This window comes from Bubalus bubalis, chromosome 7, assembly GCF_019923935.1.
Source record: "Bubalus bubalis isolate 160015118507 breed Murrah chromosome 7, NDDB_SH_1, whole genome shotgun sequence".
Lineage (NCBI taxonomy): Eukaryota > Metazoa > Chordata > Mammalia > Artiodactyla > Bovidae > Bubalus > Bubalus bubalis.
This window is the reverse complement of record NC_059163.1, coordinates 72,074,862-72,089,474: the sequence shown is the minus strand read 5'-3', so window position 1 is coordinate 72,089,474 and position 14,613 is coordinate 72,074,862. Positions and strand designations below refer to the sequence as shown.

The 14,613-nt window shown below is 45.7% G+C and overlaps 1 protein-coding gene across 2 annotated transcripts in view; it reads right to left on the bottom strand.

Moving 5' to 3' along the window:
• Positions 1-14,613, bottom strand: part of SEL1L3 (SEL1L family member 3) — a 108,258-nt gene that overhangs the window by 33,002 nt on the left and 60,643 nt on the right. For both annotated transcript variants that reach the window (XM_025290229.3, XM_025290228.3), the window contains exons 11-13: positions 14,088-14,267; positions 5,414-5,533; positions 3,406-3,546 (exon numbers count right to left, since the gene is read on the bottom strand). In XM_025290229.3, coding sequence (XP_025146014.2) covers positions 3,406-3,546; positions 5,414-5,533; positions 14,088-14,267 — 441 coding nt within the window. The remainder of the gene's footprint in view (positions 1-3,405; positions 3,547-5,413; positions 5,534-14,087; positions 14,268-14,613) is intronic.

The following is a 14,613-nucleotide window of genomic DNA, read 5'->3' as shown; positions in this document are numbered from 1 at the left end:
TGAAAGAGATAGGATCCCTTAGAATCAGTTCCTTCAGACACTGACAACTGACAAGCTTCCTCCAGCAAAATCAAGTTTTTCCAGCAGACGCGGTTTGTGGATCACGAGAGAAATGGCTTTGGGGTTCTTGTTATAAGAGCAGAACTTCATGGGACCACTCTGGTGTGTCTGCAGGACCACGTGGGAAAATGGTGGGTCCAAGGGTGGGACAGGAGGAGTCACTGAGGGCTCTCTCGACATGGCTCTGACCATGAAGATGGCAGGTGAGAAGAGCTGGATGAAAACCCTGATGCTTCCAAGCTCACTTAGAGCCTGTCTTTGACCCCTGCACCCATGGAGTCCTCCTGGTCTCAGACTCAGCACTTGACAGGGTCACATGTGATATAATGTCAGAGGGCTTTGCAATGACTACAACTATTAACTCTATTTAAATACTCAGCTCTAGTAATGAAGACAGCACTAGCAAACATTCCTACGTTAATTACTCTGGGCCAGGAGCTCTCCTGCCATATCTAATCCTCCCGACCCTAGCCATGGTGCTGCTATCATTCCCATCTGAGAAACCAACCCAGAGACACTCAGGGAATGAGGAACAGAGGCAGGATTTGAGCCCAGGCTCCAGAGTTCAGGTTTACAACTGCCATGCTGTATTTTCTCCTGTATATTGTCATTTCCATGCTGAGAAAGTAAAATGATTCACACTCTCCTTACAGAATACAAAAACATGCTGCAGAATCTGTCCTTAGAGTTCCGGGACCCAGAGTAAAACGGTGGATCCAAATAAAGGTTAAATTACATACATTGAGTTTCTACTCGACTTTAACTTACCTGTTTAATAAAAACTGATGAGCTGAAGCAGGATGCAAGATGAAACTATTTTTCAGAAGTGGACCATTACTTCGTTTAATTAGAGGAAGAGGAAAGAGAAAAGGACATGAAGGCTATTTGAAGTAACTAGACGGGGCAATGAGACAACCTTTTTGTACCTTGCAGAAAGGATCAGAACAATCAGGATGACAGAATGTTAGAACCTGGATACACTCAAAGTTTATCTTCTCCAGCTTCTTTGTTTGGAAGGAATAAAACTGGGGCCCACAGGGGCTGGCTAACCCAAAGCCTCTTCATTAGATCTGCAAACAGAACTCAAGATACTCTCATTTCTAGATCAGGGATTTCCCAGTGTAATTACATAATCAGAAGTGGGATGATTTCTTGCACAAAGACTATACACTCTGCACAAGTCTGAGTAGCACTGGAAGCTGTTAAAAGAAAAATACAAAGTCCTGATGCATAGCAAATGCTCAGTGACTATCCACTGGATGAATCCACGGAGGACAGTAGCTGCAGTAAAAGTCCAAGCTCCATCCTCAGGTGTGTGTAAAATGGGATTGACTCGACCATCTTGGAAAAACTACAGCCATCTTTGTGGCACCATTTTTGAATACAATACGCCAAATATCCACACAAAGCAATGAGCCAAGTGCACACTGCCCTTCTTCCTGTTTGGAAAGTTCATTTTTGGATGGGGTTTTTTTTAACACTGAAAACACTTAAAGACACCTTTGGCCAGAGGTAAAAATCTTTCTCGAGATGTTGATAATGGGTTTTCTTCCTCCCACTCAGAGATAACTTAGAATGTAGGAAAATCAAAAAAACTTTCAGTTTTCAGAAATCAGACCCTGAAGAAACATTTTGTCACCTCCCATGTCATATATTTATATCTTTGGCTCTCCTTCTAGATTTCAAGCTCCTGGTAGGCAGAAATAATGCCTGAGTCATGCCTTTGTCTTCTCTGCACTCCAGGCAATGACCAGCCCCAACTCCGGCGGACCGGTGCCTCTCCTCTGCACCTGTCTCAGTCCTCTGTCTTCCGTGTGAGTGTCTGAGGCCCCAGAGGTCAGAAACATGGCTCATGCATCCATACATCCCTCCATCTAGTGCAGAGTCTGGAGTTCTGTCAGCCCTGAATGGGTGTGTATTACATAAGTACACAAATACATTGGCATATGGCTAAGAGTCAAACCACTTCTATGTTGATTTAACAACTACAAAGAAAAAGTCTGGGCTCTAAACTTGGAAACCGTAACAACCAATAGGTTTTAAGACTTGGAAGGCTAGAGATGTAGCAAGAGTCATGGTTGTTAATCAGTGAGCGACCACAACTGTGGTTCTGGAGATGAGCCCGGCCATGTGCATCCAAGTCCTTGTTTGAAGACACTTGCTGTCTGTGGGCAGCTGCCTCCTTTGGGCCTGGACATAGCCACCAAGGTTTTCCTTGTAGAGCCAACAGCTTTCTATTTTTCCAAGGTGGATGAATTGATGTCTCTGTGTTCAAGGGTGAAGAGCACAGACTTTGAAGCCAGACTGCCTGGATCCCAATCCCAGGTCTGAAATGCACCAACTGTACAATCTTGTACGTGTACGTGCATGCTATCTTGCTTCAGTAGTATCCAACTCTTTGCAACCCCATGGACTGTAGCCTGCCAGGCTCCTCTGTCTATGGGGCTCCTTAGGCAAGAATACTGGAGTGGGTTCCCATGCCCTTCTCCAGGAGATCTTCTCAATCCAGGTATTGAACCCGTGTCTCTTAAGTCTCCTGCATTGGCAGGCCAGTTCTTTACCACTAGCACCATCTGGGAAACCCTTGGGTAAGTTACAAATCCTTTCTTAGCTTCTCTTAGCACACACATAAACAGATCATCATGTACCATGGTAGCTACATTTGCAAGGGTGTCTTGAAAATTGATGTACATCAGGTAATAAGCACTGCTTCAATCGAAGTAAATTATTGTTACTCCATAAAGCATTTTGCAGTTCTTGGAGTCCCTTCTTTAGGTTCTTTCACTCAACCTGTGGCCATTACCAGTGTCCCATGAGGTCACATAAGCCCAAGGATGTAGCTGCTGGTTGCAGAGGAGGGATTTGAACTCCATCTTCTGTCTCCTGGGCTAATGGTCTTCTCACCCACTACCCTGCTCTCCTGTTGGCTTAAAACCAAGATCTTTGTTTTGATCAGAGACACTGTTGGGATCCAGCCAAACACGCATTTCATCTCAGCTGTAATTCAACGAAAGCTCTGCCTGATAAGAGAACTTGCAGCACCTTTGGGGCTGCCAGCCATGTACCAATCCGTAAAAAATGGGGTGTCTCCTCCAGAATGCCACAATGCTTGGAAAAGCAAAGAGAATCCAGGTGCCAAACCTAAGACTAATGATTAAAAACAAGACCAGGGAACTGCTTCTGACTCTGCCTTTTCAGCAAATACCCCTTTCCATTCAGCCTGACAGAAGCAGATTCCGAGGTTCTTGGGTTACAGGCTCCCTGTTTGCCTGCACGCCTACATCAAACTGCTCAGGAAATCTGATAGGAATTTTGCAACCTCAGCACAAATTGAGTGATTCTTACCTTGAATAATACAATGGCGTAGTCGTATATTAATGCAGGGTCCTCAGTCTCCAGGGCACCCTTGGCATACCACTCGATAGCCGCTTCCGGGTTCTTGGTCACACCTTGCTGGCCCCAAAACAGCATCTGGGCCAACCGTTGCTTTAAGACAGTAGCAATTTAAAACAATGACTTTCCTGTGAAATGCTTAACATGTGTGTGTGTGTGTGTGTGCACGTACACGCGCTTAGTGGCTCAATTGTGTCCAACTTTTCGCGACCCTATGGACTGTAGTCCACCAAGCTCCTCTGTCCATGGGATTCTCCAGGCAAAAATACTGGAGTGGGTTGCCATGCCCTCCTCCAGGGGATCTTCCTGACCCAGGGAGTGAACCTATGTCTCCTGCATCACAGGAGGATTCTTTACCCACTGAGCCACCTGGGAAGCCCTAATACTTAACATACGAGATTTTTAAAGAGGGTAAGGCAAACCTAGTTCAAAATGTTTTTATATCGAGAACCAAAACTTAGGTAGACACATGCTATCTTTCTACTGGGGACCAGAGCCCTAAAGGTGTACTGGGTTAAATACAAGTTATTAACACAACAATGTGTGTCAGGGGGATGTGGGTGTGTGTATGTGAATGAATGTACTATACCCAGGTCAGAGCTGATGGATCAACAACCATACTGTCTCCTCTCTTGAAATGCCCTCCCCTTTGGGAGTCACTGACTGTCTTCTGAGCCCAGTGTAAGGCATGCATGCCTGTGCACATCTGTGGCAGTCAGGGCATCTCCCTATGAGGCAGGAGATAGATGGGCTCCAGGCTAGGCATTTACAGCTGGCCTCCTGTTTGCATTTCCTGAGACAGGAGGTAGGTGGGCTCCTGGTTAGATATTTACAATCAGTCTCCTGTCTGCATACTGAAACAGAACTGACAACAGAAACAAGGTAAATAGCCAGGCTTTGTCTCCTGAGGACACCTTAAGATAACAGACAAGGCAGGAAGAGAGGGGCTAACCCTGTTTGAGTAAAGGATCACTAGGTCATATATTTTCCATTCTTGGGGTAAGAGAGACACTGCACATGTGCAGAAAGCTCCTTGGGGATCAAAAGGAGGAGGCACCACCCCATAACATGTGATGCCAAGGCCACCCCATAGGCCTCAATCCATCTTGGAAACAGTCACACACACAGAGGAGGGTCCTAGGGTAGTTCAAGTACGAAAAAAGAAACCAGATAATTGGCCAAATGTAAACAAAGATCCTGAAGAACTGCCCTATATAAATGATTTATATCATTATATCTATATATCTGATGCACTAGAATGTCTGATGGAGTCTTGGGACTGATCATAAATCCTGTGACTCGCCAATGGGTACAGGTCTGACTACACTCAATGTCAAGAGTAACCAACTGGCCTTCCCTGGTGGCTCAGTGGTAAAGAATCTGCCTGCCAATGCAGGAGACACAGGTTTGACCCCTGATCCAGTAAGATCCCACATGCCATGAAGTAACAAAGCCCCTGGCCACAACTACTGAAGCCCGCGTGCCCTAGAGCCCAAGCTCTGCAACAAGAGAAGCCATGGCAACAAGAAGCCCGCACACCGCAACTAGAGAGTAGCCCTCACTTTCGGCAACTAGAGAAAAGCTCACGCAGCAACAAAGACCCGACAGAACCAGAAATAAATACGTAAATCAAATTATTTAAAGAGAATGTCCAACTGACTTGCTCTGGCCGATGAAATGTGAGAAGTGCCCCATGTGAGCAGAAGCGTTAGGAGCCAGCTGTGACATGTCACAGATGGCCCTGAGGCAATGGCTTTGGAAGTACATTTTGGTGACACCTCTGTTAGCTTGGGCTCCTAAAGAACTATGAGAGCACAGCCCCTGCCAGCACCCCCAGTAGCGTGAACAGCAATACACTGGTGCTATGTTAAGTCACTAGGATTGGGATATCTTGCTATCACAGCGTATCCTGGTCCATCAGGGCTGAGACAGTTTCCAAGACAGTGGACCACATCGTTACCTGAGCTGCCGCATTGCCTCGAGTAGCTTCATGCTTCAGCCACATAAAGACATCTCCATCTTCTTTGGTTTGTACCTTGAGTATTTCATCATCTTTTAGTCTAATTGTTTCAACATATGCCTAAAAGGGAAGGAAGGAATATAAGAAGGGAGGGAGGGAGAGAGGAAGAAAGGAAGGGGAGAAGGGAGAATGAAAATATCCAAATAATTTGGGCATGCAAAAGACATGCCATTATTCTTAAACCAGCAATTATTCAAGTAAAAACTCACAAATAATGGAAATATGAGGTGTGTCCACAATGCCATAAGATCACATTCTTTTTAAATGAGTCGATCACACACCTTGCATCTAAATGGGCATTTTTGTTCCTGTCAAAGCATTTGCCTTGGGAAGATGAAGCTTACTCTGCTTTCTCTTCCTTTGCTCAAGCTAGTTCAGAAGTCCCCCTCTGTGCCATCAGTTTTAGGGCCAGATTATACAAGGCATCAAAAAAGGTAAATCAATAAATTCTAAGTATAACCTTATTATTATGCTGTATTATTATCCTGCATGACTAACCCTTTTTATTTAGCAGGCTCAGCCTCCAATATCTTTTGGCTATTTCCAAAAATGAAATCTGCTCTCAAAAGCGAAGGGCATATTAACTTTTTGAGTATATGCACAAGCATGCACCAGAGGTTCTAAGGAGGAACCCAAGGGGAAAGTTCACAAAACGCTTCAAATTTGCAAACAGCCTCCCAGGTATCTGCCTCCTTTGAAGAAAATAAGGCTCATTTTTATGTATAAATTTTGGCTCTTTATCCAAAAAACAGTCTTATTGTTTCACAGTCTCCCCTTATATTTAATACATGATGAACTCTATCTAGTGCCAGAGGGCCTGGGAAGGGCTTCAAGGCCACAAGCAGATGGTGAAAAAATTGGTTCTGGATGAGGCTAGGAGAAAGAAGCTTTAGGGAACAAAAAGCTCGGCCTGATTTCCCTTCTGATCCTCTGTTTGTCAGTGAAGGGAAGGTTTTAGGCGTGTACACACTGCTGTATTTAAAATGGATAACCAACAAGGCCCTACTGTAGAGCACAGAGAACTCTGCTCCATGTTATGTGGCAGCCTGGGTGGGAGGGGAGTTTGGAGGGGAATGGGTACACGTGTATGTATGGCTGAGTCCCTTTGCTGTTCACCTGAAACCATCACAACGTTGTTAATCAACTATACTCCAATATAAAATTAAAAAGAGAGAGAGAGAAAAAGACTCAGATTCACAAGCTCTAGCCTGCAGCCCCGTCATCCACCAGGGCCACACACAACCAGAGGTCCCTCTTAGCGGCAGTAGAGGGCAGACTTGGGGACAGAGCTAGGACTCAGAACACAACAGGTATCAATTCCTGTTGGATGTCTAACCTTGGCACAGCACCCAGAAAATAGCAACAAGTAGAATAATGATGCTGCCACCTTTGATTGAAACCATGTGCAGGGTGTTTTACAAATATTTTTTTCACTTAATCCTCATTGCAGGACTGAGACCCAAATATCACTGTCCTCAACTGATAGGCAAAGAACTGAGGCTCACAGGGTAAAACCGTGAGCTCAAGGCATGTTGTAGGGCGGGCCTTGGAAGCCAGGTTGACCTGTCTCCAAAGACAGGCTCTGACAGGCTCCCCAACAATGTCGCCCTCTAGCGGGAAGGCCCTGGAATCCTGTCTGGGCACTGGTCTCTATCTCATTCTTCGCTAACTGCAAGGCCAATAAGTAGGCACTTCAGCTCAGACTCCAGGGGATACTCTGTCATCTGTGATGAGCCTGGAATTGGGCAGAAGCTCAGGCAGCTCAAATAATATAATTCTCAGCTATAAGGATTTTTTTGGTCAACTAAGGAGTTGGGTATTTGATTTGGGATTGATTTTCTTCTTTTTCTTATTTTGCTTTTTCCTTCTTAACTTTGTCATGATACTTGAATGAAAGACATAGCACATGAAGACAGAGTTTCTGTGCTGCAAGAATTTATACTCAGGTGCTTCTGCCACTCTCTGGCAGTGATAACATACCATAATCACCATCAAAGACTGTGTGTGTGGACTGATTGCTTGGTCCAGATTGACTCACTGAATCTTTGCAACCTCATAAGACAGTCCCTATCAATATCCCCATTTCACACATGTGGAAAATGAGGCCCAGAAAGGTTAAGCAACTTACCTAAGTTCTTCAAACTAATGAATCAGACCCAGGACAGCTGGCTGTGAGATAGTCCTCACCCACCCTCACCACCCTGAGGACTTATGCATCTGGGAGAAAGCAGAGGGGGGCTGGTTCACCGTCTCCCCTTATACATAACGAATTCCATCTAATAGTGTCATGGTGGTGACATCAGATCTTTCACATCACCCCCAGGGGATATGAATTCTAACTCACCACTAACTACCTGTAGGCCTTGGGCCACTGACTTTATTTATCTGAGTCTTAGCTTCTGCATCGATAAAAATGAAGTGTAGCATGGTATCTGCTATATCAAAAGCACTCTACCTACTAGCCATTATTTTTAATAGTGCAAAAGAGTTACAAACACTCACGTTCAAATCTAGCCTCTACTACTTGCTTGTTGTTTGACTTTGGGCAAGTTCTTTGGCTTCTCCGAGTCTCGGTTGCCCCATTTGTAAAATGGGAACAATACCTGTACTGATCTCACAAAGTTGCAGGATGATTAAATGAGATTGTGAAGATCTTAGCGGAGTGTCTGGCATATGGGAAGCTCTCTGGAATGGTAACTCATGTTTTAGGTCCTGAACTCATAAAAGGCTGACAGCAGTTTAGAATATTAGCCCTCCTGTTGGTGTTTGCTGTTTTGTACAGCTCAGAGCCTTACATTGTGGGGGTGAATTTCTGAGAGTTTGATGCTTTTGAAGATGGAAGGGACAGATCTGAGGAGGGAGTGTCAGGGCTGGAAACATCTGAGAGCATCATGTTGTGTGTTGGGCTCCACTCAGCATACATCAGATGGATTAATTTATTCATGCTATCAACTCTGTGAGGTGGAGAGTGTCATGGTAGTCTTTACTAGTGAAAAACTGTGCAGAGACAGAGAAGCGAGTGGAATTATCCAAGATTTCACACCCTGTGAACAGCAGACCTGGGACCTGAATCCAGGCAAACTGGCCTTGAAGCTACACCACAATTGCCTGCCGCACCCAGGCTGGTGGTTGCTTCTTTACAACTCTGGGGTCCCCACAGTGGCAACCAGCACCAGTCAGAGCCACACACCCAGGCCCTCTGTGAAAGTCAACCATCTACAAAGACATCTGATGAAGGAGCAATCCCTAAAAGGGAGCAGTGTCAGACTGTTCATCCATCAAACATTTTGAGAACAAGGAATGATGCTTCAGATGGGAAAGTGACCAATCCTGGATGAAGCTATGGTGTGGAGAAAGACCAGTGGGGGTGAGGGTTAGGGGTAGAGCTGGAGAGATGCTGGCAGGAGTCCAGAGTCCCAGACTGACCAATTCTTGGATCTTCTGTGGATTCTGAGGGGGGAAGGGTTCTTTTTGTTGCTGTGTTATAAAATCAAGGTCTCTAGGATAAGCAGTTCATAGCCTATACTGCAGGGTTAAGACCTGCTGACCAGGTGAGAGGAGGTCTGGTGTCCAGAGACTCTGCAATCCTCAGACGTCCCTGGACCCAGCATCAGAGGAGTCTCCACACTGTCCCTAGACTCTTCATATGCTTTGCTACCTTTCTCTTTGCTCACTTTCAGGCTACATCATGCCAGCTGTCTGCCATCAATCACAGGACAGGCAGGACAGAGCGGAGAGCAGGGAGGGGTAAGGAGGGTGAAGGACTTAGTGGACTTTGAACCTGGGGAGCAAATGCTCTTAGTGGTCCCCCATTTCCCAGAGCATGTACGTTCTCTGAAGTCGTGAAATAGAATGGCTCAGCCAGCACTCCCGGGAACTCAGCAGCAGGGCAATTTGAGTCTACACCTAAACCACCACTTCCTTCAGGGTCTGGAGGAGCCACCGTGAGGAACCCAGATCTTAGGGTGTTTAAAATCAGCTACAATGTTTGGCTCCCAATGTGGGGATCTGAGTTTTCTTTGTTGAAATTTAACATTTTAGGGATTTTTAAAGTAAGAATAGAGGAATATCAAGTGTAAAGATGTAGACACAGAAGCAAGTACCCAAGATTCCCAAAATAGGGTGAAGGGGTGTTGACTGCAGGAGAGGCAGAGTTGAAAGCCAAGTGCCTAGGTGCTTGCTGTCGACAATGATCAGTGGTCACATGAAAAAGTACCAGAGAGTCAACAAAACACTGCGGTCCCTTTGTGTCCATTTCTGGTTGCTCTGCATTCTATCCTGTCAGTCAACAGGGAGTGCCACCTAAATTTCAAGCACAGTGCTGGGCATTGGGATCACCAACATGAACAGACAAAGTGTCTTGGGGGGCTCCCAGTCTACTGGTACAGCCAGTCCTCAGATCCTGTACACAGCACCCATCACTGAGCGAGGGCACGGGTGTGCCTGGGTGCCCAGGTGCATGGCAAAGGGGACATCCAAGGAGAAGGTGATGTCTGAGCCCAGTGTTCCAGGAGGAAGAAGGGTCAGCAGACAGGAAGAGGAGGGGTGGGCATGGAGAAAGCAAGCCAGGCAGAGGAAACCCGGCAGGGTCAGGAGATATGGACAGCCTGATGTGACCAAAAGCTTGGCATCTCCAGAGTGGGCAGGCCAAGCAGGGACTGCTGAGAGCTGAGACTGGAGAAGCAGAGAGAAACCTGATCAAGAAACGACTCCTATGCCAAGTGATGAGCTGGACTTGGTGCTTCTGGGTCAGTATTTCTCAGCACTGACTACATGTTACTACCATCTGAAGAAGTTTTAAATACACACATGCGCGTAGACATATATACCCAAACTACACGCCTGGACCCCACCCTGTCAATTTGATGAGACTATGGGGTGGAGCCAGCACAGAGGTGTTCTCTTATCCCCCGTGAGACTTTGAGGTGCAGCCAGGTTGAGAACTTCCCCTGTTGTCAGCCCCCTCTGGCCTCCATGGGAAGAACATGGAAAAGAATAAAACTGGTGACAGAAAGGCCAGTTAGGGGGTAAATTTATTTGCTAGAGCTGCTGTCGTAACAAAAAGCCACAGATGGCACGGCTTAAGCCACAGAAATTAACTTCCTCATGCTTCTGGAGGCTGGCAGTCCAAGATCAAGAGGCTGGCAGGTTTAGTTCTTTTGTTTGTTTTGGCCACGTGGCATGTGGGATCTTAGTTCCCAGACCAGGGATCAGACCCGTGCCCGCTGCATTGGAAGCTCAGAGTCTGCCAGGAAGTCCTGGTTTAGTTCCTTCTGAGGCCCCTTTTCCTTAACTTGTGTCGTCACATGGTCATCCCTCTGTTTCATCTTAACCTCCTCTTCTTGTAAGGATACCAGTCATGCTGGATGAGGGTCACCTCATGGTTGAACGTATTCCTCTCTTCAAAGGTTCTGTCTCCTTAATGTAGGGCCCTATTCTGAGGTACTGGTGGGGAGGGCTTCAGGCTATGGACTTAGGGGTCAATTCACGCCATACTCAGTCCATAAGAGGAGGCCATCATAGTCGCTCAGCAGAGAGATGTAAACGACAGTTGTAGGCTGTGGCTGTATATTGGATAGGAGTGGGAGTAGAGAGAAGTTGGCGTGTAAACCTGCTGGGGATTATAACTCCAGCTAGGATGATGGGGGGATTATAACCCCAGCTAGGATGATGGGGGGATTGAAGATGACTCCCCAGTTCCTGGCATGGACAGGGGTGTCATGGGTTGAGGAGTTTGGGGGAATGGAGAGGAGGAAAGGGTGTGTTGCCTTTGTGATATGTTATTTTTGCAGATGGGGGTTTGTAAGAAAGAGCTCAGCCTGAGAGTCAGATTTCTGTGTCGTCAGTATGTGGAGGGAGGGATGTGTGAGACCCCTGGCCCTCTAGAAGGTGTAGACACAAAAGACTGTGAACCAAACCTTTCAGAAGAGCAAATTCTGAAGGGTGAAAAGGATGATAGGAACGCATTTGTGATTAAGCCACAAAAACAAACCAAAAAACAACTAGTATATTCTTTCTCTTTGACCTGAAGTAGAATCCCTCTAAATCATATAAAAGTGACATGAAGCGAGGTTACTAATATAGAAGTGATGGGAACCACAAGTTACATAAAAAATGAAACAAAAATCAAGAGAGAAGTTACTGATGGATCTTTGGTTTGTTAATTAGAGGTCTGGCTTTCCAGATCTCTTCATTTTTTATGTGCTGTGTGTGGGTGTGCTCGGTCATGTCTGACTCTCTGTGGCCCCATGGACTGTGGCCTGCCAGGCCCCTCTGTCCACAGAGTTTTCCAGGCAAGGATCCTGGAGTGGGTTGCCATCTCCTTCTCCAGGGGATCTTCCCGACCCAGGGATCGAACCCTTGTCTCTTGTGTCTCCTGCATCAGCAGGAGGATCCTTTACCACCGTGCAACCTGAGAAGCCCCTTGTTATGTGCTGCCGGTGAATTAATAGATCTCTCAACAAAAGGATATTTAAATCGACGTATGACACCTGCTAAAATTCTCAAGAAGCCATTAATTACACACTCTGAAGAAAATGAGCTATGATACAACTAACTGTATAATTCGTATCTGTGATTCTTAATCATACGACTTTCCAGCTGCAAGATGGATCTTCTCTATTCATCTTCTCTGGTTCTGACCAATTAAACATTTTCTTTCATAATCATAACACTTCATGGGCCAAATCTTCAAAAGAAAAGGAGCTTGTTAGCAACATACCATCTCCCCTTGCTCATTTATGCTGCATTAGAATTCCTAAAAGTGTATACGTATAGGACATTATTAACACATTCAAGCTTAGCAGAACAATAACAATATTATTTGGTGGTCTAATTTTTCTATGAATGTGTTTCCAGAATAATCCTTTAAAAACTTTATAAATGAATAAATTAAAAACTTCCTGTCAAACTAAGGTCAAATTTTGCCCATAGCCTATGTATGCGGAGAGAATACAAGTTTATTCAGGAGAAATCATTATCTTCTAAAGGAATTAGAATGTCTATACAGACAGCCTTTGGGTACTTTATAGCTTGATTCATGTTTAATGTTCACTGACAACGTGTATCTCTGAGTCATTTATTTCATAACTCTACAGTGGCCACTGTAGGTTTCTTTTTCAGAAACCATTCATTCCCAATCATCAAAGCACACGTTTCCTGCACTGGGGGTTTCTAAATGTAATGCAGGAGCAGCACTGGAAACAGTAAGTGGTCTGGTTCCCAGTTAGCCTGCTCTGTCTAAGATTCCACGAGCCTGACCCATCCCCCAGGCTCACCAAGCATAAGGTGAAAATCAAGAGCTTATGGCTTCAACCAGAGCCAAATCTGATCATGCAGCAACCTCCTGTCCGTGGTTGCACAAACCCAGGCACCCCAGTGGTTTATATACTATCTTTGGCAGAAGCTGAGTAGCTGAAATAGTGACTATAAAATCAGAGCTTAAAATATTTACTATCTGGCCTTATACAGAAAAACATTGTCAACCCCTGGTACAGTCTACTTGCATTTCTCAATTTAACTAGCTGAAGTGCTATGAAAAAAACAAGCCGAGAGGCCAGCCAGGTCACAATCTACTCCTGCTGGATGCAAATCTACATCATCTAAAGGCAGCTTTCTTTTTATTCTTACACTGTCACCTTTACCTGGGCTTCCCCAGTGGCACTAGTGGTAAAGAACCTGTCTGCCAATGCAGGAGATGTAAAGAGATATGGGTTTGATCCCTGGGTCAAGAAGATCCCCTGGAGGAGGGCATGGCAACCCACTGCAATACTCTTGCCTGGAGAATCCCATGGACAGAGGAGCCTGGCGGGCTATAGTCCATAAGGTCGCAAAGAGTCGGACACAACTGAATAGACAGTGCATGCATGCATCACCTTTACCTCCAGCCTTTTATTCACAGTTCCTGAAACAAACCATCAGTTGGTCCAATGTAACGCATCATGTTTTGAAGGCAGATATTAGCCACTGATTTCTTTGCCTAATGAGTCAAAAAGATCGGTGAGCCTGCAAAATGAGAGGCTGGAGTCAGTGCCCCTCATCCAGTCCTTAATCCAGGATGGATTGCCTGCTGTCAGTCACCTGGAGCCCTGTGGCTCATGTGATGGGCAGACGCTTCTCGAGGTGCTGGGCAGCAGGAACATAGGGAGGGATGGAACTCTCTTATATGTAGACTCTGCAACCCTGCTGCTTGTGACATGTTGATAGCAGCCCTTGGCTTACTGCCCCTGCTTAATCTGACTCAATCTCCCCTGACATCTCCAGATCCTTCCCAGTCACATGATTTTGGAACAAAGACAAAATGTCTCTGTTTCTGGTATACACGGTTTTCAAAATCAGAGTCTGTCCAGGGCTGTATCTCCCCTCCCCATACCAGTCTTCCCACTCGTGAAAAGCTCCTCATGCACAGATGTAGGATGGTTCCTGCGTTCAGCCTGAGAGCACAGTGAGGAAATATGAACTGGAGATTATGAGAGGGTTTCTCTCTGCATGGGATTATGCTTGCACTCTGAAGGCCAGTGAATAAACCAGCCACAGAGGCAGACACTTGATAAAATTGTTCAGGAAGCCCTAGTAGGCAGGGCCATAACCACTCCCACCCATTTCCCTCTTGTACCTGATCTCCTTGGAGCGTGTGCTGGTCGAGGGGGGTCTTGGTGGCGATATTGCTGTAGTAGGCATAGGACAACTCCCAGTCCAGAGGGTAGTTATCAATACCCTGGTAATGCTTGTACCCAAGATTCATCGAAGACAGTCTTTCACTGCCCTGGCCTCCAACCAAACTATACAACATGCCCTGTTAGAAAGAAATGGACAGTGTTCACAAGATTACAGAAAAGGGTGGTAAAATTCTAACATAGAAAGGTCATCTGGACCCACCCCCATAATATGAGCTTAGTCATTCTGGAAAGAAGTTAATACGTCTTTTAAGAAAAACTTTAGATAGGACTTCCTTGGTGGTCCAGTGGTTAAGACTCTGTACTCCCAAAGCAGGGTGCATGGGCTCTATCCCTGGTTGGGGAACTAAGACCCTGCGTGCCACACTGCATGGCCAAAAAACAAAAAACATGAAAAACTTCAGAAAAGTCACAAGAGCTTTCTCGTGATTATCTGTCCTTAATGTCTAATAGCTGAAAAGTCCT